Raw genomic sequence first — 24890 nt, 5'->3', positions numbered from 1 at the left:
ACTGAACTGAAGTGTCTCACTTTACACTCATCTGAAATTCCTTTGAACCGCCCCTTTACAGAACTACCTTGCATAAGATTTGAAATCTGTTATTTTCTGTATCATTTAACATCTCTTGGATCCGATTAATAAAAAAACTCCACACATACTGCATGTGCCAGCCTTAGAAATGTTCTGAACTTTGTAATTGTCATTGCTGATTTTGATGGTCTCTTTGATTTAATCTCTTGTTACTAACATACCTTGCACTATTTCTTTAATCGAGATAATTGTTTCAAATACTTCCTTTATCAGGTCTTTAGCTTCTCCATTGATCCATCAATAATCCTTGGTCAGGGGCTGGGGTTAAGGTGTAGGTTTAGGGGTTAGTGGTTGGGGCTCGTGGTTATTGGTTAGGATTGGAGTTAGTGGTTGAAGTTAGTGGTTATTGGTTAGGATTGGGGTTATTGGTTGGGGCTCGTGGTTATTGGTTAGGATTGGTGCTAGTGGTTGGGGTTAGTGGTTATTGGTTAGGATTGGGGTTAGTGGTTGGGGCCAGTGGTTATTAGTTAGGATTGGGTTAGTGGTTGGGGCTAGTGGTTATGTTAGGATTGGGGTTAGTAGTTGGGGTTAGTGGTTATTGGTTAGGATTGGGGTTAGTGGTTGAAGTTAGTGGTTATTGGTTAGGATTGGGGTTAGTAGTTGGGGTTAGTGGTTATTGGTTAGGATTGGGGTTAGTGGTTGGGGCCAGTGGTTATTAGTTAGGATTGGGTTAGTGGTTGGGGCTAGTGGTTATGTTAGGATTGGGGTTAGTAGTTGGGGTTAGTGGTTATTGGTTAGGATTGGGGTTAGTGGTTGGGGCCAGTGGTTATTGGTTAGGATTGGGGTCAGTGGTTGGGGCTAGTGGTTATTGGTTAGGATTGGGGTTAGTGGTTGGGGCCAGTGGTTATTGGTTAGGATTGGGGCTAGTGGTTGGGGCCAGTGGTTATTGGTTAGGATTGGGGCTAGTGGTTGGGGCCAGTGGTTATTGGTTAGGATTGGGGCTAGTGGTTATTGGTTAGGATTGGGGTTAGTGGTTGGAGTTAGTAGTTATTGGTTAGGATTGGGGTTAGTGGTTGGGGCCAGTGGTTATTGGTTAGGATTGGGGTTAGTGGTTGGGGCTAGTGGTTATTGGTTAGGATTGGAGTTAGTGGTTGGGGCCAGTGGTTATTGGTTAGGATTGGGGTTAGTGTTTGGGGCTGGTGGTTATTGGTTAGGATTGGGGTTAGTGGTTATTGGTTAGGATTGGGGTTAGTGGTTGGGGCTCGTGGTTATTGGTTAGGATTGGGTTAGTGGTCAGGATTGGGGTCAGTACTTGGTGGTAGTCGATAGGATATTAGGCTTAGGAAATAGTGATTAAGGTTGGAAACCACTATTGACAACGCCAGTGTCACTAGACGCGTCCTTTTCCATTTCATGTTTTTGAACCTCACGCAGACGAGTCACAAAACAGCCTGATGAATTGTTCATTCAAGGAACCTTCTTTCTGGCCCGAGCCTGATTTCCTCCCTTCTTTCACATCTCGACATTTCTCACAGAAATAGACATCAGGGACATTAGACTTTGTGATTTGGGACAAGAACAGGCGGATCCAGGTATTGTGCAGATTACATCCAATCATCAGCCTGCCTGAAAAGGGCTTCTGACAATAACCTGTCACCAGGCCCCACCAATCACCATCTGATTCCACCATCATATCTTCATCCATTACCCGCCTTTCACCCTCACTAGAGCTGGTTTCACAACCATGACCATTCTCCACACTGAGGCTCCCTGATTCCCATTTATAGCCTCAGTGTAAGTGGTCCCTGGATTTGGTGTCACAGTGTAAATGGTCCCTCGATTTGGTCTCAAAGTGTAAGTGGTCACAGGATTTGGTGCCACAGTGTAAATGGTACCTTGATTTGGTCTCAAAGTGTAAGTGATCACAGGATTTGGTGTCACAGTGTAAATGGTACCTCAATTTGGTATCAAACTGTAAGTGATCACAGACAATAACTTGCATTTATATAGTGCCTTTAACATAGTAAACATCCCATGTTGCTTCACAGGAACATTTTCAAACAAAATTTGACAGCGAGTCATATAAGGAGATATTAGGGCAGGTAACCAAAATCTTGGTCAAAGAGGTAGGATTTAAGGAGTATCTTAAAGGAGGAAAGAGTGGTAGAGAGGCGGCAAGGTTTAGGAATGAAATTCCAGAGCTTGGCAACATAGGAACAGGAGTAGGCCATTCAGCCCCTCGAGCCTGCCCACCATTCAATGAGATCTTACTCCATATACCCACCTTTACCACATAGTCCTTAATACCTTTGGTTTACACAAATCTATCAATCCCAGATTTAAAATTAACAATTGACCGAGCATCAACTGCTGTTTGTGGAAGAGTTTTCCAAACTTCTAACACCTTTTGTGTGTAGAAGTATTTCCTAACTTCACTCCTGAAAGGTCTGGCTCTAATTTTTACACTCTGCCCCCTAGTCCTAGACTCCCCAACCAGCAGAAATAGATTCTCTCTATCAGTTCCCCTTAATATCTTGAAAACTTCAATCAAATCACCTCTTAACCTTCTAAATTCCAGGAAATACAACCCTAATTTGTTTAATCTCTCCTTGTAATTTAACCCCTGGAATCCAGGTATCATTCTGGTAAACCTACGCTGCACTCCTCCCAAGGCCAACATATCCTTCCCAAGGTGTGGTGCCCAGAACTGCTCTCAGTACTCCAGGTGTGGTCTAACCAGGGCTTTGTACAGCTGTAGTGTAACTTCTACCCACTTGTATTCTAGTCCTCGAGATATAAAGGCCAGCATCCCATTAGCCTTTTTGATTATTTCCTGTACCTGTCCATGACATTTTAATGATCTCTGTACCTGGATCCCCAAGTCTCTTTGGACCTCCACTGTTTCTAGCTTTTCACCATTTTGAAAGTACTCTGTTCTATCCTTTTTAGGTCCAAAGTGGATGACCTCACATTTGCTTACATTGAAATCCATTTGCCACAGTTTTGTCCATTCACTTAATGTATTATTATCTCTTTGTAATTTGATGCTTCCATCTACACTGCTTACAATGCTACCTATCTTTGTGTCATCGGCAACTTGCATATGTGGCTTTCTATCCCATCATCTAAGTCGGAGCAGCAGGGAGCAGCGAGGAGGAGCCCGGCTAAAAACCGGCGGCAGTTGCGAGGCCCGACCACTCGGAGCAGCAGAGAGCAGCGAGGAGGAGCCCGGCTTAAAAACCGGCGGCAGTTGCGAGGCCCGAACACTCGGAGCAGCAGAGAGCAGCGAGGAGGAGCCCGGCTTAAAAACCGGCGGCAGTTGCGAGGCCCGACCACTCGGAGCAGCAGGGAGCAGCGAGGAGGAGCCCGGCTTAAAAACCGGCGGCAGTTGCGAGGCCCGACCACTCGGAGCAGCAGAGAGCAGCGAGGAGGAGCCCGGCTTAAAAACCGGCGGCAGCTGCGAGGCGTACCAAATCAACAGCAGAGGAGAGGGGTAAATAGTAATCAGTGTGTGACGTCACCAGGGAGCAGCTGGTGCAGTCGGGAGAGCAGGAGGCCAGTAACTCTTATATAGGTGGAGCTGTTGCTAAACCCGAAACACTACAGTGTAGTGTCTCCCACCCTTTCACCTCCTCTAACCTTTTAGGGGTTAGGGGAAGTTGAAAAGGTAGGTTCAATTTATTTTATTTCAGGAGCCTAACCTAGGTGGAAAAGGTTCCAGGACAGGAGGCGGCAGTGAAAATACAACACCAGAAAACAGGTAGGTGACTGGTTGGTGAGTACTTTCACAAACTTATTCTAAGTAGAATTCAATAATTAAGCTAAATCGTAGTAAATAAAAAGGTATTGTAAGGGTTAAGTCATGGAAGGGCAGCTCAGACCCGTGTCATGCTCCTCCTGTGCCATGTGGGAAATCAGGGACACTGTCCCTGACAACTATGTGTGCAGGAAGTGTGTCCAGCTGCAGCTCCTAGCGGACCGCATGGCAGCGCTGGAGCTGCGAATGGACTCACTCTGGAGCATACGCGATGCTGAGGATGTTGTGGATAGCACATTCAGTGAGTTGGTCACACCGCAGGTAAAGGCTAGCTCAGACAGTAAATGGGTGACCAAAAGGCAGGGTAAAGGCAGGAAGGTAGTGCAGGAGTCACCTGCGGTCATCTCCCTCCAAAACAGGTTTACCGTTTTGGGTACTGTTGGGGGAGATGACTTATCAGGGGAAGGCACCAGCAGCCAGGTTCAGGGCACCATGACTGGCTCTGCTGCACAGAAGGGCGGGAAAAAGAGGGATAGGGCTATAGTGATAGGGGATTCAATTGTAAGGGGGATAGATAGGAGTTTCTGTGGCCGAGACCGAGACTCCAAGATGGTATGTTGCCTCCCTGGTGCAAGGGTCAAGGATGTCTCGGAGCGGGTGCAGAGCATTCTGAAGGGGGAGGGGGATCAGCCAGTTGTCGTGGTACATGTAGGTACCAACGATGTAGGTAAAAAGAGGGAGGAGGTCCTACAAGCTGAATTTAGGGAGTTAGGAGCTGAATTGAAAAGTAGGACCTCAAAGGTAGTAATCTCTGGATTGCTACCAGTGCCACGAGCAAATAAGTTTAGAGAGAGTAAGATAGATAAGCTAAATACGTGGCTTGAGCAGTGGTGCAAGGGAGAGGGATTTAAATTCTTGAGGCATTGGAACCAGTTCTTGGGGAGGAGTGACCTGTACCAAGGGGACGGTCTACACCTGAATTGTGAGGGAGCCGATGTCCTCGGGGTAATATTTTCTAGGGCGGTTCGGGAGGATTTAAACTAATTTGGCAGGGGGATGGGAACCTAGGTAGTGGAAAAGAGGGAAGTCATATGAAGTCAGAAATAGATGGTAGAAAGGTGAGAAGCAATAAGCAAAGGAGAGAAACACAAAGGGCCAAACTAATTCATAATGAGAGTGTGAAAAAAGCAAGCCTGAAGGCTTTGTATCTTAATGCTAGAAGCATTAGGAACAAGGTGGATGAATTAGTTGTGGAAATAGAGGTAAACAAGTATGATTTGATTGGGATTACAGAAACGTGGCTGCAGGGTGGGCAAGGCTGGGAACTTAACATCCAGGGATATACAATATTTAGGAAGGATCGGCAAAAAGGTAGGGGAGGTGGGGTAGCATTGCTGGTAAAGGAGGGGATTAATGCAATGGAAAGGAAGGATATTAACTCAGATGAAACGGAATCTGTATGGGTAGAAATGAGAAATAGCAAGGGGAGGAAAACGTTAGTGGGTGTGATATATAGGCCTCCAAATAGTAATATGGAGGTGAGGGAAGGCATAAAAAGGGAAATTAGAGAAGCGTGCGATAAGAGCACAGCTGTCATCATGGGTGACTTTAATTTACATATTGATTGGACTACCCAAATTAGTAAAAATTCTGAGGAGGAGGAATTCCTGGAATGTTTTCGGGACGGTTATCTGGACCAATATGTCAAGGAGCCGACTCGAGATCAGGCCATTTTAGACTGGGTATTGTGCAATGAGAAGGGACTTATCAGCAATCTTCTTGTACGAGGCCCCTTGGGTCAGAGCGATCATAATATGATCGAGCTCTCAGTCGAGATGGAGAGTGAGGAAATTGAATCAGAGACTAAGGTCCAGAACTTAAATAAAGGGAATTACGAGGGTATGAGACGGGAACTGGGTAAGATTGATTGGGTGGTGTTTCTGGGGGGATTGACAGTGGATAGACAATGGCAAGCATTCAAAGATAGAATGGAAGAATTCCAGAACATGTTTATACCGGTTTGGCATAAAAATAAACCTAAAAAGGTGACTCAACCGTGGATAACGAGGGAAATTAGGGACAGCATAAAATAAAAAAAAAGGGCATATCAACTGGCAAAAAAAAGCACCAGACCGGAAGATTGGGGGCAGTACAGGATACAGCAAAAGAGGACAAAGGGATTAATCAGGAAGGGGAAAATAGAATACGAAAGTAAACTTGCAGCAAACATAAAGACAGACTGCAAAAGCTTTTATCGGTATATCAGGAGGAAAAGACTGGTAAAATCCCAAGTCGGTCCCTTGCAGTCCGATTCGGGAGAATATATAATGGAGAATAAGGAAATGGCAGACCAATTAAACTCATACTTTGGTTCTGTATTCACAAAGGAGGACACAAATAACCTCCCAGGAATATCGGCAAACATAGGGACTAATGAGAGGGAGGAGCTGACAGAAATTAGTATCTCTAGGGATATGGTGTTGGGTAAGTTGAGGGGACTGAAGGCCGACAAATCCCCGGGGCCTGATAAACTACATCCTAGGGTACTTAAGGAGGTGGCCCTGGAGATAGCAGATGCTCTAAGGATCATCTTCCGGAACTCCATTGACTCGGGAACAGTACCCGTGGATTGGAGGGTAGCTAATGTTACCCCAATATTTAAAAAGGGGGGTAGAGAGAAAGCAGGGAATTATAGACCAGTAAGCCTTACATCGGTTGTGGGCAAAATGCTAGAGTCCATTATTAAGGATAAAATAGCGGAGCACTTGACAAATGGGGAAAGGATCGGACAGAGTCAACATGGATTTACAAAGGGTAAATCGTGTTTGACTAATCTGCTGGAATTTTTTGAGGAAGTAACTGGTAAAATAGATGGGGGAGAGCCAGTGGATGTGGTGTACCTTGACTTCCAGAAAGCCTTCAATAAGGTTCCACACAAAAGATTATCATGCAAAATTAAGGCTCATGGAATTGGGGGCAAAGTATTAACGTGGATAGAGAACTGGCTGGCGGATAGAAAACAGAGAGTTGGAATAAACGGCTCGTTTTCGGAGTGGCAGGCAGTGACCAGCGGGGTGCCGCAAGGATCTGTCCTGGGACCCCAGCTGTTCACAATATATATAAATGATCTGGATCAGGGAATTGGATGCAATATTTCCAAATTCGCTGACGACACTAAACTAGGAGGAGGGGTGGGCTCTGATGAGGATGTCAGGAGGCTACAGTGCGATTTGGACAGGTTGGGGGAATGGGCGGATACGTGGCAGATGCACTATAATGTGGATAAATGCGAGGTTATCCACTTTGGGGGTAAAAACAGGAGGGTAGATTATTATATAAATGGCAATAGATTAGGAGATGGGGAAGTGCAGAGGGACCTGGGTGTTCTTGTGCACCAGTCACTGAAGGAGAGCATGCAGGTGCAACAGGCGATTAAGAAGGCAAATGGTATGTTGGCCTTCATATCAAGGGGGTTCGAGTATAGGAATAGGGATACCTTACTACAGCTGTACAAGGTGCTGGTGAGACCGCATCTGGAGTATTGTGTACAGTTTTGGTCGCCCCATCTGCGGAAGGATGTTCTTGCCATGGAAAGAGTGCAACGGCGATTCACCAGGCTGATACCTGGAATGGCGGGAATGACCTACGAAGAGAGATTAAATAGTTTGGGCTTGTACTCACTGGAGTTTAGAAGATTGAGAGGGGATCTCATCGAAACATATAAAATTATGGCAGGCCTGGACAGGCTGAATTCAGAGAGAATGTTTCCAATGGCCGGGGAGCACAGAACCAGGGGCCACAGTCTAAAAATAGCGGGCAAATCATTTAAAACAGAGATGAGGAAGAATTTCTTCACTCAAAGAGTGGTGAGCCTGTGGAATTCCCTGCCACAGAGGGCTGTGAAGGCTAATTCAATAAATATTTTCAAGAGAGAATTGGATATATTTCTGAAGGCTAAGGGGATTAAGGGTTACGGAGAAAAGGCGGGGACGGGGTACTGAACTGGTAAGATCAGCTATGATCTCAGACGAAGATCAGCCATGATCTCATTGAATGGCGGAGCAGGCTCGAAGGGCCAAATGGCCTACTCCTGTTCCTATCTCTATGTTTCTATGTTTCTATGTCATTAATAAATACGGTGATTAGTTGAGGCCCCAACACAGATCCTTGCTGGACAGCGTTAGTCACATCCTGCCAATCAGAGTCCCTGCCCATTATCCCCACTCTCTGTCTCCCGCTACTCAGCCAATTCCATGGGCTTCAACTTTAGCTAACAGACTCTTATAAGGGACTTTATTAAATGCCTTCTGGAAGTCCATATAAATAACATCCATAGACATTCCCCTGTCCACTACTTCAGTCACCTCTTCAAAATATTCAATCAGGTTCAGCAGGCATGACCGACCTTTCACAAATCCATGCTGGCTCTCTCTAATCTGCTGAAAATTTTCAAGGTGTTCAGTCACCCTATCCTTAATTATAGACTCTAGTAATTTCCCGACAACAGATGTTAGGCTAACTGGTCTCTAATTCCCCGGTTTCCCTCTCTCACCTTTCTCAAATAGCGGAGCAACATGCGTAATTTTCAAATCTGATGAAATGGTTACCAAATCGAGAGAACTTTGGAATCCAGATTATAGTTTGGGCATCTGCAATGTTTTCACCTACTTCCTTTAAAATGTTGTCTTGGAAACCATTTTGTCCTGGTGGTTTGTTACTCTTTAGTGCCATTATTTTCTTCGTTATTTTGGTGAGTCCCCGTCCCTGATTCAATATTAGTTTCCTTGGGATGTCCAGCCTGCTATCCTCTTCCACTCTGTAAATACTGACGCAAAATAATTATTCAACATGTCCGCCATCTCCTTATTATCATTTACAATGTCACCATTATCAGTTTTCAAGGGGCCCACATTGCTCCTGACCACCCTCTTTTTCCTAATATAATTGTAATAAAAATTGTGTTCATTTTGATAATCCTTACAAGTTACTTTTCATACTCCCTTTTTGTAGCTCTTACTATCTGTTTTGTCGCCCTTTGTTCTTTCTATTTCTCCCATTCACCAGGATTTGTGCTATTTATTGCATTTTTGTGTGCTTTTTTTTAGATTTATGTTGTCCCTTCTTTAGTCGTCCATAGCTGGGTTTTTTGGGCAAGTCGAGCTCTTGCCCCTCAGATGTATAAGCTGGTTCTGTATCACATTAAATTATTTTTTGAACATCTCCCTCTGATCTTCTGTCACTTTACCCATTAACAGATTTCCCCAGTTTACTGTGGACAGTCTCGGTCTCATCCTGTTGAAGTTGCCCTGAACTAACACTACAATCTTAGTAGCTGTTTCGCATTTGTCCCTTTCAAACATAATGTGGAACTCGATCATGTTATGATCATTGTTAGATAAATGTTCACGCACCATGAGGCTGTTGACTAAACCTGGCTCATTAATAAATCTAATATGGCCTGCCCCCTTGTTGGTTCTAGGACATATTGTTGCAGAAAATTATTCTAAACACATGCAAGAAATTTGCCCGAGAAGATGACAGAGACCAAAGTGCCATTTGCCCCTCTCAGTGTGGCCCTGAAGGACTGTGTCCAGGCTGGAGTTCTGTTCCCGCCGTACGATCCTCCCCCAGATTGCCCTTTCTGAGCTCCAGCCAGGTGATGCTAAACACTCAGGTGGGAAAGACAAACATCTACAACAATGTGATTAAAACAAAGCTGATTTAATTGACATCTATCCAGAATATTAAGCTCCAGCCCAGTTACAGGAATTACTGACATCAACAGAAACAACTGTCAGAATGAACATGGTTCAGTCCTGGATGTGATTAACAGCAGCAATAACAGCTGAATCCAACCCCTGCCGTCATTTGTGAACTCGCTGGTGTGCCAGCAGGTTCGATGACTGAGTGAATCCCTTCCCACACACGGAGCAGGTGAATGGCCTCTCCCCTGTGTGAACTCGCTGATGTCTCAGCAGGTTGCCTACCAGAGTGAATCCCTTCTCACATACGGAGCAAGTGAACGGCCTCTCCCCAGTGTGAACTCGGTGGTGTGTCAAAAGGTCGGATGGCTGAGTGAATCCCTTCCCACACACGGAGCAGGTGAACGATCTCTCCCCAGTGTGAACTCGCTGGTGCCTCACCAGCTCTGCAGAACTTTTAAAGCTGTCCCCACAGTCAGAGCATTTAAAAGGTCTCTCCCCAGTGTGAATGAACTGGTGTGTTCGGAGCGGGGATGAGTGAGTGAATCCCTTCCCACACACAGGGCAGGTGAACGGTCTCTCCCCAGTGTGAACTCGCTGGTGTGTCAGCAAGTGGGATGACTGAGTGAATCCCTTCCCACATATGGAGCAGCTGAACGGCCTCTCCCCAGTGTGACTGCGTCGATGGGTTTCCATGTAAGGGTTTGGGGGCTTCTTTAAACTGGTTTAAAGTAATTTTCCTGGTCTTGCAGGACCAATTCCAATAAAACCAATTTTATTACAGCGGTTACGAATCGCTACCCCTCCTTCAGTTCTGAGTGGAGGAACTTATAATTAATGATATTAAAACGGAACAAGCGGTTTTGATGAGAGAAAAAAATCAAGTTTATTACCTAAATAAACTACAATCAAAAGAATAAACAATACCACACAAACACAGTAATTACAGTAAAACTATATAACAGGGGGTTGCAGATGGCGAAAACGAGGGATACAATGGCTACAATGTTATTTAAACAATCTTAGCAATACCCTTAAATCACCACCCCTTAACTCCTGCTAAGTTGCCTTGTTGTGGAGTCAGAAACTCTGCTCACCTGTGGTCCAGTGAAGTAAGAGAGAGCGAGCTAGCTTCTCAGCTGCTATTTTTATACCTGGTGAGGTCCTGCCGTTCTGCCTTGCAAGGGCTGTGTGCAAAATTCCCCACCCAAAAGGGTCCAATACACAAGAGAAAGCTGTGATTGGCTAACTCAAAGTGGTTAGACTGGGTTAATGTGTCTTCCAGAGCTCCCTGGGCTGAAACAAAAGGGAGATACAACTGCTCTATTGTCCAGTGCTGGGTGATTTAAAACCCATTCAAATCTTGAACGATTCCCATTCAAGGTGCAAAAGTCTCTTATCCACTCGATATACAAACAAATGCTAATAGCATTCAATTGCTTTGTAAACAAAGCATTGTCCTTTGTCTTCGACCATGTGGTGACAGCCATTTTTATCCCTGGAAATTTAAAAGCACATCACCCAGGGATTCTTTAATCAAAAAAATGAATCTTCAGAACTAAATTATTGCGAATTCTTACAGTCCGCCCTTGGATACTTCCAGCTTGCTTGTAGTATCCTCTTGAAGAAATGAGCAATAATTTCTGACCCCCCACAAACAACCATCCCCTATATTTACCTAATAGCTATCTGCCACTGATCCCCGTCCCATCTATTCCCCTTAAATTCAAGAAAAAAAACCATGGTGCGGTAGGCATCTTACAGATACTTCAGTTTTCAATAAGGGGTCTCATACCCCTACACGCTTGTAAAATTATACAGTGTAAACCAAATTAACAATCACTTTTTTTTTACATCATAAGTTATTACAAAATGTTGCAATCTTAGTTACACAATGTACTCAAAAATTTATCGCAAGCACGGAGAGGGTCCTACGCCTCTGCTCAACTTGGAGTTGTCACAAACTGGTCCCAAGCACGGAGAGGATCCGACGCCTCTGCTCAACTTGGGGCTGTAACACAAAATACAAAAAAAAAATCATTAAACAACATGCTTAAATGAACCCCGATCATCACATGCCGATGATGGGTCACGAAATTCGAGTGGGTATTGCTCCTCCCACTCGGGCAGTAAAAGTACCTTCCACCCCCCTTTGATCAGCTTAAACTTTAAAACAGGCAGAATGGATTTAGCGACCAGCCTGCTCCGCCAGCCCCGAACCGTTCCCTTGTCCCTTTGTGGAGGCGGGGTACCCCTCACATTTAAATTCCCTTGGCACAGACCGAGACCGGGGAGTATGGGATCTCATGACTCCCAGTCCCTCCCCTTCCCGTCTTCCCTCGACTGGCTGCAGAAAATGATGGGTGCCTGTGTGGCGGCTCTCCCTGGCCCCACACTGATCCGGCCACCCACTCATCCTTCCCAGCCACACTTATCCTCTTTGCCCGTGGGCTCCCGGGTGAGTTCCTCCCTCCCCCGACCGCACCCATGCGACTCTTGTGTCCCCCCCCTCCTCTATACAATCTTCCCGGGCCATCACCACCCACCCCCGGGGAACGCGTCCCTATCACAAGGCGCCCGCGCTTCCCCATCGTGACTCCTCGACAGCGAGGTCTCCCGCAAGTGAACTTCGGTCAGGATAGTGCTGGGTTGGGGGCCGTGCCCCACCCAGCTGGGGCCATCTCCTCCCCGTAGGAGGAGTAGGCAAGTTCCTCCGGACTCTGTCCGGGTTTTCCTGAAGACCGCTGCGGGGTCTCCTGGATTCGTCCAGTGGCGAGGTGATCCCCAACATTCCGTATCTTCATTCGATGTCCAGCTCGTGCTGGGCGAACATGGCAGCTTCATTTTCCCATCTCCTGCAAAAACTTAAAAGGGACATGCAGCCAGGTCTCACTGACCTGCTGCCTTAGGTGGAGACATGGTCGGGTCCCTCGACCTCCGACCAAAATACAAACATTCGGCACACATGTAAACTTAAACTCTTTGCACTTTAACTTGAAACTAGTTAAATCAACAAAACTTAAAATACACCTTTGGTACACGCTATATTCACACACATAGCTTTAATACAAATGCCGCCCGTCTCCGGACGGCCAGTTTAATTTCTGGCACTGTCGCAGATTGCTGCTGGCCGCAGCGAAGCTGGACTGCCTCCTGTCTCTGGTCCTTCGCAGCTTATGGCTGTTGAGTGGGGACACCTGTTCTCTGGCTTCTCCCTGGCTTGGGAGACCGCCCTACTCCACTGTAAAGTGGGTGACCATGCTTTCTTAGGCTGGGGCACCCGCTGAGACCTTCTGAGGGGTGTCTCTATGGGGGAAACTTTGGCTGGCGGACCCTGAGCTTGGGTCACAGCCCCAGCTGGCTGGGAACCTTCTCCCCCATGTCCAAATAGCCCGCACTGTATAATGTGCCTGGCAGCCTGCCGGTGCAAATCTCTCTCTGGGTTTGTCTGCTCTTCCCTGGAAACAAGTCACAGTTCCTGTTTTTGTAGGCTGTGAACTTGAACTTGCATGGACAGCAAACTCATGTTCCCTCACCCAGGTGGCTTTAAATGGGGAATTTTGGACCTGCCTTTTTCCTGGGGCCAAAACTATCCCCTGTGTGCCTCCCTTGTCCCGGATTTCTGCTACTGGACCTGCTCTACAGGGGTCCCAGAACTCTCCTTTCCTGTTCTCTGGCTTAAACAGCTTACTCTGAATATGAATGGCTCCTCCCCCCACACAAGCCACAGTGCTTGCCTGTGAACTCGAACTTGCTGTGGGCTGAGGATTCCTATTCTCAGGCTCACTCCTCACAGGCGGACCGTACCTCCGTTGTTGGAGGGGGTACACTGGTCCTGGTCCCCGCCTGCCTAGCGGGACCTGCTGGTGTTCACCTACCACCCCATTGTCCACCCCTCCTTGCTGCCAGAGCTCCTCAAAACCCGGAGCTGTGGGCTGCTGTCTTGGGATCTCTAATTCCCTAGCCAGCCTTTCCCTGGGTGTTGCCTGTGGGGCGGTTTGATTTGGGCTGCCAGTAAAATCCAGCTGATCTGCCTTCGGGCTGATCACACAAATCATTCCCCTTGCTGCATTTAAAGCCATGCTAAGGCTTTCTATCTCTGCCCTACGGGGGCCATGATCTGCTTCCTCAAACCTTAGGGCGCAGGCCAGCTTATAAGCTGCATTTGCTTCGGTGCGATATTTTTTCAGGCTGTGTAACTGGTTAAAGCTCTTTCCACAGTCAGTGCACTGTAACAGTCTCACTCGGGTGTGTGTCTCGGTGCTTTTCCAATCACACTGATGTTTGAAATCTTTTCCCACAAACAGAACAGACAAACATTTTTCCTTCCACCTACAGAGGCCGATGATATTCAGGTCCTGAAGAATGGAGTCACTCTGTCAGATCTTGATGTGAGTTTGCGGTGTGTAAATGCTGCCCTTCTCACCGCCTGTAAAAGGATTTTACAAAAGCCATCACTGAGTCCAGGATAGAAATTGACAAGATTCTCTCCTCCTGGTTCCTGGCCAAGGGGGCCGCGCATGCGCCCTGCTGCCCCCTGAGCCTCTCAAGTTGGCGGCCGTTAACCCAGGCCTGTCACCGGGAGAAAACCCCGCAGCTGCCGCCCCGCTCGGGGCAAACGCCCGGCCCGGAGGCTCTTGTTCAGGGCCTGAGGCCCACCCCGGGTGTGCGTGAAGCGGATAATGTTGAGTGTTTTAATAATGGGGCCTGGGGCCGCACTCGGGGTGTGAGCAGCCCGCATCCCCCCGGGGTTCATGAACCCGCTCCCTGAGCTCGGGGTGTGAGCGGCCCGCGTCCCCCCGGGTTCATGAACCCGCTCCCTGAGCTCGGAGTGTGAGCGGCCCGCGTCCCCCCGGGGTTCATGAACCCGCTCCCTGAGCTCGGGGTGTGAGCGGCCCGCGTCCCCCCGGGTTCATGAACCCGCTCCCTGAGCTCGGAGTGTGAGCGGCCCGCGTCCCCCCGGGTTCATGAACCCGCTCCCTGAGCTCGGAGTGTGAGCGGCCCGCGTCCCCCCGGGGTTCATGAACCCGCTCCCTGAGCTTGGGGTGTGAGCGTCCCGCGTCCCCCCGGGGTTCATGAACCCGCTCCCTGAGCTCGGGGTGTGAGCGTCCCGCGTCCCCCCGGGGTTCATGAACCCGCTCCCTGAGCTCGGGGTGTGAGCGACCCGCGCCCCCCCGGGGTTCATGAACCCGCTCCCTGAGCTCGGGGTGTGAGCGGTCCGCGTCCCCCCGGGGTTCATGAACCCGCTCCCTGAGCTCGGGGTGTGAGCGGCCCGCGTCCCCCCGGGGTTCATGAACCCGCTCCCTGAGCTCGGGGTGTGAGCGGCCCGCGTCCCCCCGGGGTTCATGAACCCGCTCCCTGAGCTCTCTCACCTGATGTGTCAGCGGCTGCTGCCAAGGTCCGCGCATGCTCAACTCACACTGCCCACCAATCAGCCTCTCCCGCGCATGCTCAGCTCACCTTCTGTTGTTCAAGTTTAAAGGTCAAGCCCTGCCATCCCACACTCCGATTGGTTGGAGGACCCGCCGCCCGCCCGGTGCTCCCGCCTCGCCCCCTATTCCTATTGGTTCGGAGCTCCCCTCACCCGGGCATTGTGAACTGAGCATGCGCGGGAGTGACCAGACAGGAGAAACCAGAACTGGATCGACACAGCAGAGCCGCCAATCCAGAGCCGGCTTGTATCAGGGCGGGCGCTGGATGCAGAAGTCGGTCCCTGGCCGCCTGTGGAGGTCTTTTTGTTGCTTCAGTTTGAGCTGGAGTGGAGATGGAGGAGAAGCTGCTGGGTTTAACTCCCAGTACTTCTGAGCCCAGGAGGACCCAACAATTTCCAACATGGGACTGTCAAGGGAGGTGGATTCTGGGGGAGATTAGGTTGTTAAACAGACACTGTCCCTACAATGTAAATGAGCATTGTCTTAGCAACAAGTATTTCTGTAGAGGCTTTTAATCCAGTTTTTGTTAAGTAATTCGTGGGATGTGGGCGTCACTGGCAAGGCCAGCATATGTTGCCAGTCCCCAGTTTCCCGTTGAGAAGGTGATGCTGGGCCTTCTTCTTGAACCACTGCAGTCCGTGTGGTGAAGGTACTCCCACAATGCTGCCAGGTAAGGAGATCCAGGATTTTCACCCAGTGACGAAGGATCGGCGATAGATGTCCAAGTCTGGATGGTGTGTGACTTGGTGGGGAACTTGGAGGTGATGGTGTTCCCCGGCACCTTGTCCTTCAAGGTGGGAGAGGTCGCGGGTTTAGGAGGTTCTGTCAAAGTTCTTGTCGAGTTGCAGATGTATAAAGTCCCTCTCCTTCCCCCGTTTCGCTCCCACCTCTCTCCTCCCATATAGGCGAGAGTCTTGTTTAGACCCATATGGGTGGCGGGTTCCCTTCCCTGAGGACATCAGTGAACCAGTTGGGTTTTTATGACAATCCGGCAGCTTTCACGGTCACGTTTTCTGCTGCCGGCCCCACAAATGACCAGATTCATTGAGCTCAATTTCACAGCCTGCCTTTGTTTTTTTTGTGGATTCTCTCTCATGCTCTATTTTTCCTGTTTTAAATTAATCTTACAGGGTATGAGGAGTGGAGAATTTGTGGACAGGAAGCTCAAGCCAAACATCACATCAAGATCTGACAAAGTCACTCGATTCATCAGGTCCTGAATATCATCAGCTTCTGAACATGGAAGCAAAACGCACTGTACACAGCGGGGAGAAACCGTACATGTGTTCTGTGTGTGGACGAGGCTTCAGCCAATCATCTAGCCTGTCGAGACACAAGCACAGTCACACCGGGGAGAAACCTGGAAATGTGGGAACTGTGGGAAAGGATTCAATTACCCGTCTGAGCTGGAAACTCATCAGCACAGTCAAACCAAGGAGAAGCTGTTCACCTGCTCTGTGTGTGGGAAGGGATTCACTCATTTTTCTGCCCTGCTGAGACACCAGCGAGTTCACACTGATGAGAGAGACTTTAAATGCTCCAACTGCGAGAAGAGCTTTCAACGCCCTGAGGCATTGATGGAGCACCAGTACATTCACACCGGTTACACACCGTTCATCTGCTCTCACTGCGGGAAGAGGTTGGGGCGATCGTGCGACCTGCTGACACACCAGCGAGTTCACACTGGGGAGAGGCCATTCACCTGCCCCGAGTGTGGGAAGGGATTCACTCAGTCATCAAATCTGCTGAAGCACCGGCGAGTTCACACTGAAGAGAGGCCTTTCAAATGCCTGGACTGCGGGAAGAGCTACAAAAGTTCCGGGGAACTGATGTGCCATCAACGTGTTCACACTGATGAGAGACCGTTCAGATGCTCTCACTGCGGGACTGGGTTCAGTCGGTCATCTGTACTCACTGTACACCAGCGAGTTCACACTGGAGAGGGATAGTTCACCTGCTCCGTGTGTGGGAAGGGATTCACTCAGTCATCCGGCCTTGTGACACACCAGCGAGTTCACACTGGGGAGAGGCCATTCACCTGCTCCGTGTTTGGGAAGGGATTCATTCAGTCACCACATCTACTGGCTCACCAACTTGTTCACACCAATAAGAGACCGTTTAAATGTTCTGAATGTGGGAAGAGCTTTAAAAGCACAAAAGATCTGCTGACACACCAATGCACTCACACTGGGGAGAGGACGTTCACCTGCTCCGTGTGTGGGAAGGGATTTAATCGATCATCCAGCCTACTGACACACCAGCGAGCTCACATGTGACTGCAGGGGTTGGATTCTGCTGTTGCTGTTGTTAAACACATCCAGGACTGAAACATGTTAATTCTGACAGTTTGTGTTTGTTTCTGCTGATGTCAATAACCCCTGTAACTGGACCGGAGTTTAATAGTCTGGACAAATCAGCTTTGCTTTAAACACATTGTTGTAGTTTTTCCATCTTTCCCATCTGGGTGTTTAGCATCACCTGGCTGGAGCTCAGAAAGGACAGCCTGGGGGAGGATCGTACGGCAGGAACAGAACTTCAGCCTGGACACAGTCCTTCAGGTCCACACTGAGAGGGGCAAACGGCACTTTGGTCTTTCTCGTCTCTCTTCACTGACAGCAAAGTCACCGTGCGGGTTAATCTTGAGTCCTGTAAGAAATGTATCCCAGCCGCTCTCTTACATGGTTCAGAGCTCCTAGGCACGGAACAGAAGGCTCCGTTACAACTGTGTTCAGAGTCAGGAAGAATAACGGTGAATGCTGGAAACGTGCTGTCAAATCAGAGATTGGTGTCAAACTGCGATCAGTTCCTGACTGAAAGTGAAATGGCAGGTTTAAGTTTCCAGTCAAAAAATGATTGTTGTAATTATTCTATGAAGATTTAACGTGTTTGTGTGACAGTCCTGAGTCTACCATTTTAAGGCAGGCGTTAATTCGATTAAAATGAACCTGTTTAAAATAAATTGGTTAAAGTCTGCATTAAAATAGCAGACGGAGGAGTTCACAGGAGCCTGTTAACTGCTGGTACAATTATACAACAGACATTTGATCTCCAGATAAAGAAGGACCTGCAGCGTGTTTCCAGGAATTCCCTGTTTTATTGATGTGTGTGTGTTAGACACCAGGATAACTAAAAATACATGACCCGGAACATCCACGGGGGTGCGATCCCGACAGTTACTCTGGGATGACTCCCGCTGTGGAACTCCACCACTGACCCTGCTGAAGGTTGTAGGTTCAGGGAGTGGGGCCTCCAGGAGTGGACGGTAAGAAAGCTGTGTTTCGTTATCCTGGCAAATACATGGTGAGGAACCAGAGGAATCCTTACTGAGGAACCGTCTGGGGTTTTACTGGCCAGCGTAGGTCTCGGGGTGAATGATCCCTGACTCCCCGAACTGTCTTACATTGAACCCAGTTCAGATCAAGTTGAGTTCAGTTTATAGGAGATTAGGGACAAATATCACCCACAATTGAGGGAGTCAAAAGCAGCCATTAGAGAAGCTCAGAGATCTTTAGGAAGATGGTGTATGTTGTGTATGTAACCTGTTCCACCTTAAGAGAGCTTAAGCCTGTTCCACCTTAAGAGATGTACTACTTTCTCAGGCTGCTGTAGACGTAATACCGGGGGTGAACACACCGGTATATAAGCACTGTGCAGTAATCTTGTATTCAGTATAGTCCCTACCTCCAACCAGTAAAGACCTGTTTTTATTGTTACTCATTAGTCTGTTTTAATTAACTAAATAATTCACAGACTTAACACTGGCGACGAGTCAGGTTCTTACCCTGCGGCAGTTATTCCACGGCGGTTGAAGAGAGGTTTCAAACCTCACCACTCACCACCCCACTGGAAGTGACAGGCATTAGGACCCTGAAGCCTCCATCAGCTTGTGAACCGGAGTAGAAGACAGGACTGGGGAAGAGAGAGGTATAGGGCGATAGCGATCGGCAGATAAGGGCCGGGCCGCTTTCAAGTGCGAGGCGCAGCCGGGCCATCGATCGCATCCGCTGATAAGGGCCGCACTCGGGGGCTGAAGGGAGACGGCATCGGGGGACGGGTGAAGACCGCCAAGCGCGGGAAAACCGTGTGGGCGGAGGACGACGGCAAGAGCGGGAATATTAGCACCTTTGATAGTGACCTCGAAGATTGGGCCATATATGTTGAAAGAGTAAAAAATTATTGTAAGGCCAATAAAATTCGTGACCAAGATAAAGCTCTAACATTATTAAATTTAATGGGTGCGAAGACATACGAGCAATTGAAACACCTGTTATCACCAGATGAACCGGCGGATAAGACGTTCGATGAGATTGTTACTGTCCTGAAAGATCATCTAAACCCCACGCCGCTGATGCTAGCGGAACGATTTAAATTTTACGACAGAAGGCAGCTACAGCATGAAAGCAATGCTGAATATTTGCTGGAATTGCGTAAATTAGCGAAATATTGCCAGTTTGGAACGGGACTGACAGAGGCACTTCGAGACAAATTTGTGTGTGGTTTATTTAAACAGGATACACAAAAGCGACTGCTCGAGGAGAATGAGCTGACGCTTGAGAAGGCGGTCACTATGGCAGCAGCACACGAAGCCGCAGCGAGAGGCACGGCAGTAATGCAGCTACGGTCACCGGATCTCAGTGCACACAAATTGGGTGTGAGTTCTGGCAAATGTTATCATTGTGGAAAGACAACGCATGATCAGAACCAGTGTTGGTTTAAAAACCAAGAATGTAGAACTTGTGGTAGGCTTGGACATATAGCTAGAGTATGCAGGTCAGCGAAGAAGACCAGCAACAAGAAGTCACCGCAAGGGAAATACGCAAAGGTACACAAGGTGGCTGAACAGGAGTCCGATTCAGACGCAAGCAGTATTGAACTGGCTAGCTTAAGGGTACTCAACGTTGGTAAGGGTGCAGACCTCCAGACAATTTGGGTTACTCTTCAGATAGAAGGAGTCCAAGTAAAAATGGAATTGGACACTGGATCGGCATTGTCGGTCATGAATAAGAAAGATTACAGAAGGTTATTCCAACATATTCCCCTACAGGATACGGAGATTATATTGACAACCTACACGGGGCAGAGAGTGTACCCCATCGGGACAATAAAGGTTGCAGTGGCCAACAAGGGCGAAGGAAGTCAAATAATGGACTTATATGTGCTACCGGAGGGAGGTCCACCACTACTAGGCCGGGAGTGGTTTAGAAACATAAATATGGACTGGCATTCGCTAAAAGCCATAAAGAGTGAGAACTCGGTGCAGATAATCAGCCCAGACTCTAGAACTGATGATGGTAAGACCAACCCATGTGCAAAAGACAAAGTTTCAGCACAGAATTCCACTGAGCAACAACAACATAGTTTAACAGAGAATTCTGAGTCTGTCAAGTCTACTGATATGCACATTTTTGAGGGACACTGGGCTCGAACTCAACTCCATTTCAAACTACAACAGCAATTAGAACAAATGATTCGCCGTTTTGAGCAAGAGATGAATGAAATAAAAAAGTTCTTTGTTACAGAGTGGGAGAATCTGGAAAGTCAACAGAAGCAACTGATGGAGAAAATGGAGCAGGAGCACACCAACCATCTGCGCGAGGAGGCCGAATGAATGAAAGCTGATTCAGGTTCTGAAGGTGCGTGCCATAATCTGGTGTCAGAAGAGTTAACGGTCAGCCAACTCCTTCATATGCTGAGGGACAAGACTCTGAAATGGGAAAAACTTGAACACGAGCTGCGATCTTCAAAGGAAAAGGGTTCGGAGCTCTCGAAAGTCATTGAGATGGCTGATGTGACGACACAGACTGAAACGACTGCAACAGAGCAGCCATTGGATGCCAAAAGTACGCTGACTCACGTCAATGTAGAACAACAGACTGCTGAAACAGCTGCTCCGGTAGAGGGATTGCATAGTCCGATCAATCAATCTCCAAAGGAAGTTGAAGTATTAAAATCACAAATGAGGTCACTAGTAAACGACTTGCTGAAAGCCCAGAAAAAGCTGGATGCAGAGGTACACATGAAGAAGTCTCTTCAGGAAAGATGTCTGGATTTGGAACAAGAGCTGGCTAATGCCCAGCTGGGTATGGAGGAAATAGACGACCCTCTCACTGGTCTAGCTCAGGACGACACCGAATATTACCATGACCTGGTGGACGACACCGAATATTACGATGTCCTGTCCTGCCCTGCCCAGCTTGTAACTTCGACTCCCAAAGTGCAGAAATCATGGAGGAGCACCAAAAGTCTACGGAACATCGGGAGAAGCTGGCTCTACGACGGAAACAGGAGGAAGAGAAGGAGGAACTGTGCATGCAGCTGGCAGCTGTGGCAGCTGACAATGGAGCCCAGAGAGTCTCCAAGAAGCAGAAAAGGAAAAGTAAAAACAGAAGATGACCCATCTGAACCATTATCACCTCTACCAGATCACACACGTGGTCCCTCCGAACGGAGCCAAATCAGTTCGGAAGTTCAAGCTGTTAAATCCATGAAAGGACTACTGAATGAGTAACGTGAACCGACTACACCACAGAGATTGAATCTGTGAACTGTTTTCCGCAGAGACTGAATCTGTGATATGTTACGTTAACCATGAAGTTATATATGTATATATGTTATTACGTTATGTTAAATGGGGGGGAATGACTATAAAGCTAAGAAGGGTGGAGTGTTGTGTATGTAACCTGTTCCACCTTAAGAGATGTACTACTTTCTCAGGCTGCTGTAGACGTAATACCGGGGGTGAACACACCGGTATATAAGCACTGTGCAGTAATCTTGTATTCAGTATAGTCCCTACCTCCAACCAGTAAAGACCTGTTTTTATTGTTACTCATTAGTCTGTTTTAATTAACTAAATAATTCACAGACTTAACAGTGTACAATTGTGGTAATAATAGTAAAAGCTTTTCCAGCTACGTCAGGAGTCAGAAGACATAGTTACACAGAGTTACATAGAATTACAGAGTCTACAGCACAGGAACAGGCCATTCGGCCCAACTGGTCAATGCCGGTGTTTCTGCTCCACACGAGTCTCCTCCCACCACTCTTCATCTAACCCTATTAGCATATCCTTCTATTCCTTTCTCCCTCATGGGCTTATCTACCTTCCCCATGAATGTATCTGTGCTGTTCACCTCAACTACTCCTTGTGGTAGCACGTTCCACATTCTGACCTCTCTTTGGGTAAAGAAGTTTCTCCTGAATTCCCCATTGGATTTATTAGAGACTGTGTTATATTTATGACCTGTAGTTTTGGACTCTCCCACAAGTGGAAATATTTCCTCCAGGTCCACCCTCTATAACCTTTTCATAATCTTAAAGACCTCGATCAGGTCACCCATCGGCCTTCTCTTTATTCTAGAGAAAAGAGCCCCAGCCTGTTCAGCCTTTCCTGATAAGTATATCCTCTCAGTTCTAGGATCATCCTTCAAAAGTCTTTTTCCACCTTCTCCAGTGCCTCTATATCCTTTTTATAATATGGAGACCAGAACTGTTCACAGTACACCAAGTGTGGTCTAACCAATGTCCTATATAAGTTTAACATAACTTCTCTGCATTTCAATTCTATCCCTCTAGAAATGATCCCCAGTCCATTGTTTGCTCCTGTTATGGCCTCATTAACCTGCGTCGCTACTTTTAGTGATTTGTGTATCTGGACCCCGAGATCCCTTTGCTCCTCTACCCCATTTAGACTCTTATTTTCTAAGTAGTTTGTGGCCTCCTTATTCTTCCTACCAAAATGCACCACCTTGCTTAAAATTAATTTGCCAATTACCCTCCCATTCTGTAAGTTTATTAATGTCTTCTTGCATTTTGTCACAGTCTTCCTCAGTAGTAACTCTACCTCCCAATTTGGTGTCATTGACAAATTTTGGAATTGTACCTCTGATTCCCGAGTCCAAATTGTTTCTGTAAATGGTGAACCACAGTGGTCCCAGCACCGATCCCCGTGGAACACCACTTCCCACCTTTTGCCACTCCTAACCCCTACTCTCTGTTTTCTGTAACCAGCTTGCTATCCATAAACAGTTTGTAAGATCGACAAGATGACCCAGGTCAGGCCGTGTGGAGTGAAGGGCCAGGCAGCAGAATGGATGGAAAGCTGGCTACAGAACAGAAATCAGAGGGTTGGAGTTAAGGGAAGTTTGTTGCGATCTTTCCATCCATTCTGCTGCCTGACCTTTGACTCCACACGGCCTGACCGTGGTCATCTTGTAGACCGTACATACTGCAGACACAGTGCACCAGTGATGGAGGGGGTGGATATTGAGTCCTGTGGCAGGGGCGCTGATGAAGTGGATTTCTCTGTCCGTGGGTTTTGAGGCATCGCTAGTGGCATTTTTCACCACTTTGCACCTTTAAAAACAACCTTGCTGCCAGTTTATTAAAGCCGTTAACAGCCGCTCGGGTGGGACACACCAATAAATGAGGCCTTGTTTCCCTCAGAATGACAGGCCTGAACCCGAGTTAGAAAACATTTAGTAATTAAACCAGACTGGGCGGGGCCTGAGGAGCGAGTTAGTAACGGAAAATTGGTGGCCAGCGTACTTCACACCAGGGCTGAGGACCCGGGGACTCGGCTTTCTGTATCATTTATTTATTAATTTAGTTTATTGCCCAATCTCAATCCGACTGGCAGATCATCTTGCCGTCCGGCGGAGGCGAGGTTCCCCAGTGGAGGGCTCTCTACGCGGGGGTCCTTCCCTGCACCATTGGGGATCTGGGGTGGAGACTGTTACAAGGAGCTGTCGTGTGCAACAGTTTTTAAGCTCCTTTCCGGACTTCAAGTCCAGATGTGGTTTCTGTGGCCTAGAAGAGTCCATGGGCCGTGTATATATTCAGTGTGAGAGGTTGCAGCCCCTGTATAGTTACCTGAAGGGGCTGCTCCTCAACTCTTGGTTACACTTTAGCCCCACGCTCCTAATCTTTGCCCGCGCGGTGCGGAGGGGGGGTGGGTAAGTCGGAGGACTTTCTCCTGGACCTGCTCTTGGGCCTGGTGAAAACAGCAATTTGTAGGCCCAGGATGGGCGGGGCCCATGGGGGGTCACTCTGGCTGCCTGCCTCTCTCCCGTGGTCTTGTCCCTGCCCGGGTGGCCCTGGAGAGGGAGCAGGTGGTGTCCACCGGTTCACTTCATACCTTCCTCGACCGAAGGGCACGGAAGGTTAAAGAGGCGATAATCGATCCTCACAATCACATTGTGATTTAATTATTAATTGTGTGTGTGTCACAAATACATTTCTTCTATTCTGATACAAAACCTCTACTAGACATGTTAAACTACTAGTTATTTAATCAGGGCTGCAGCTGCTGAAAGGTTGACTGTACTGAGGTTTGTGGCCAGAGCTGGCAGACGTGTTGTTCTGAAGTCTGATGTCTCACACCTGAAGACTCTGTTTATGTCGTGTTGTAATGACCTTTTTCTGTTGCCTGGTGTCAGAAATAGAAATCAAAGGGAGATGATGCCTCACTCTGTTAATCAATTCCTTGACACATTTCCATGCATTTCCTTTCTTAATTTACAAAGATCACAACTCCATTAATGAACAATGGATTGCCAGTCTGCCACTTTTTAGTGAGGCTTGATAGGATTCGCTGTGAAGCTACACCTGCCCATCTGTCTGTGTGTCACTGTGTTTGGATTGTGTTAGACAACAGTCCTAATAACTCGCCTACATCCATTACAATTTTTGAAATGTTAGATTGTACTTGGAAGAAGTTGAGTTTGAATCTGACAATTCTGAAATTGGGAGCTGTTAATGATTTCTGTTTTTCATATAACTATATAGTGATGTGATCTGTCAAAGCAAATTAAAAGATGCTGCTATTTACTGAGCACTACTGAATAATTCTACAAGGATGTTATCGCAGTCTTCTGCAGTATTAACTACACCCCCCAATTTAGTGTCATCTGCAAATTTTCTGATTCCCAAGTCCAAATCATTCATGTAAATGATGAACAACAGTGGTCCCAGCACCGA

General features: G+C 47.6%; 1 protein-coding gene and 1 pseudogene across 14 annotated transcripts in view; one reads left to right on the top strand and one right to left on the bottom strand.

The window, feature by feature from the left end:
• Positions 1–9642: 9642 nt before the first annotated feature.
• LOC147118975 (uncharacterized) overlaps positions 9643–24890 on the bottom strand; it is a 305332-nt gene continuing 290084 nt past the window's right edge. Inside the window, exons 4-5 of one of the 14 annotated variants that reach the window (XM_085984693.1) lie at positions 10005–10156; positions 9643–9920 (exon numbers count right to left, since the gene is read on the bottom strand). In XM_085984693.1, coding sequence (XP_085840819.1) covers positions 9643–9920; positions 10005–10156 — 430 coding nt within the window. Of the gene's footprint in view, positions 10177–24890 lie in introns of all 14 variants that reach the window. The other 13 variants (XM_085984701.1, XM_085984697.1, XM_085984699.1 and 10 more) reach the window with 13 other exon arrangements.
• Positions 16135–17280, top strand: LOC147118977 (uncharacterized; annotated as a pseudogene).

Source organism: Somniosus microcephalus, chromosome 4 (genome assembly GCF_052327205.1).
Source record: "Somniosus microcephalus isolate GS21.2 chromosome 4, FLI_Smic_1.0, whole genome shotgun sequence".
Classification (NCBI taxonomy): Eukaryota; Metazoa; Chordata; class Chondrichthyes; order Squaliformes; family Somniosidae; genus Somniosus; species Somniosus microcephalus.
The sequence above is the reverse complement of the archived record's forward strand: the minus strand, read 5'-3'. Positions and strand labels throughout refer to the sequence as shown.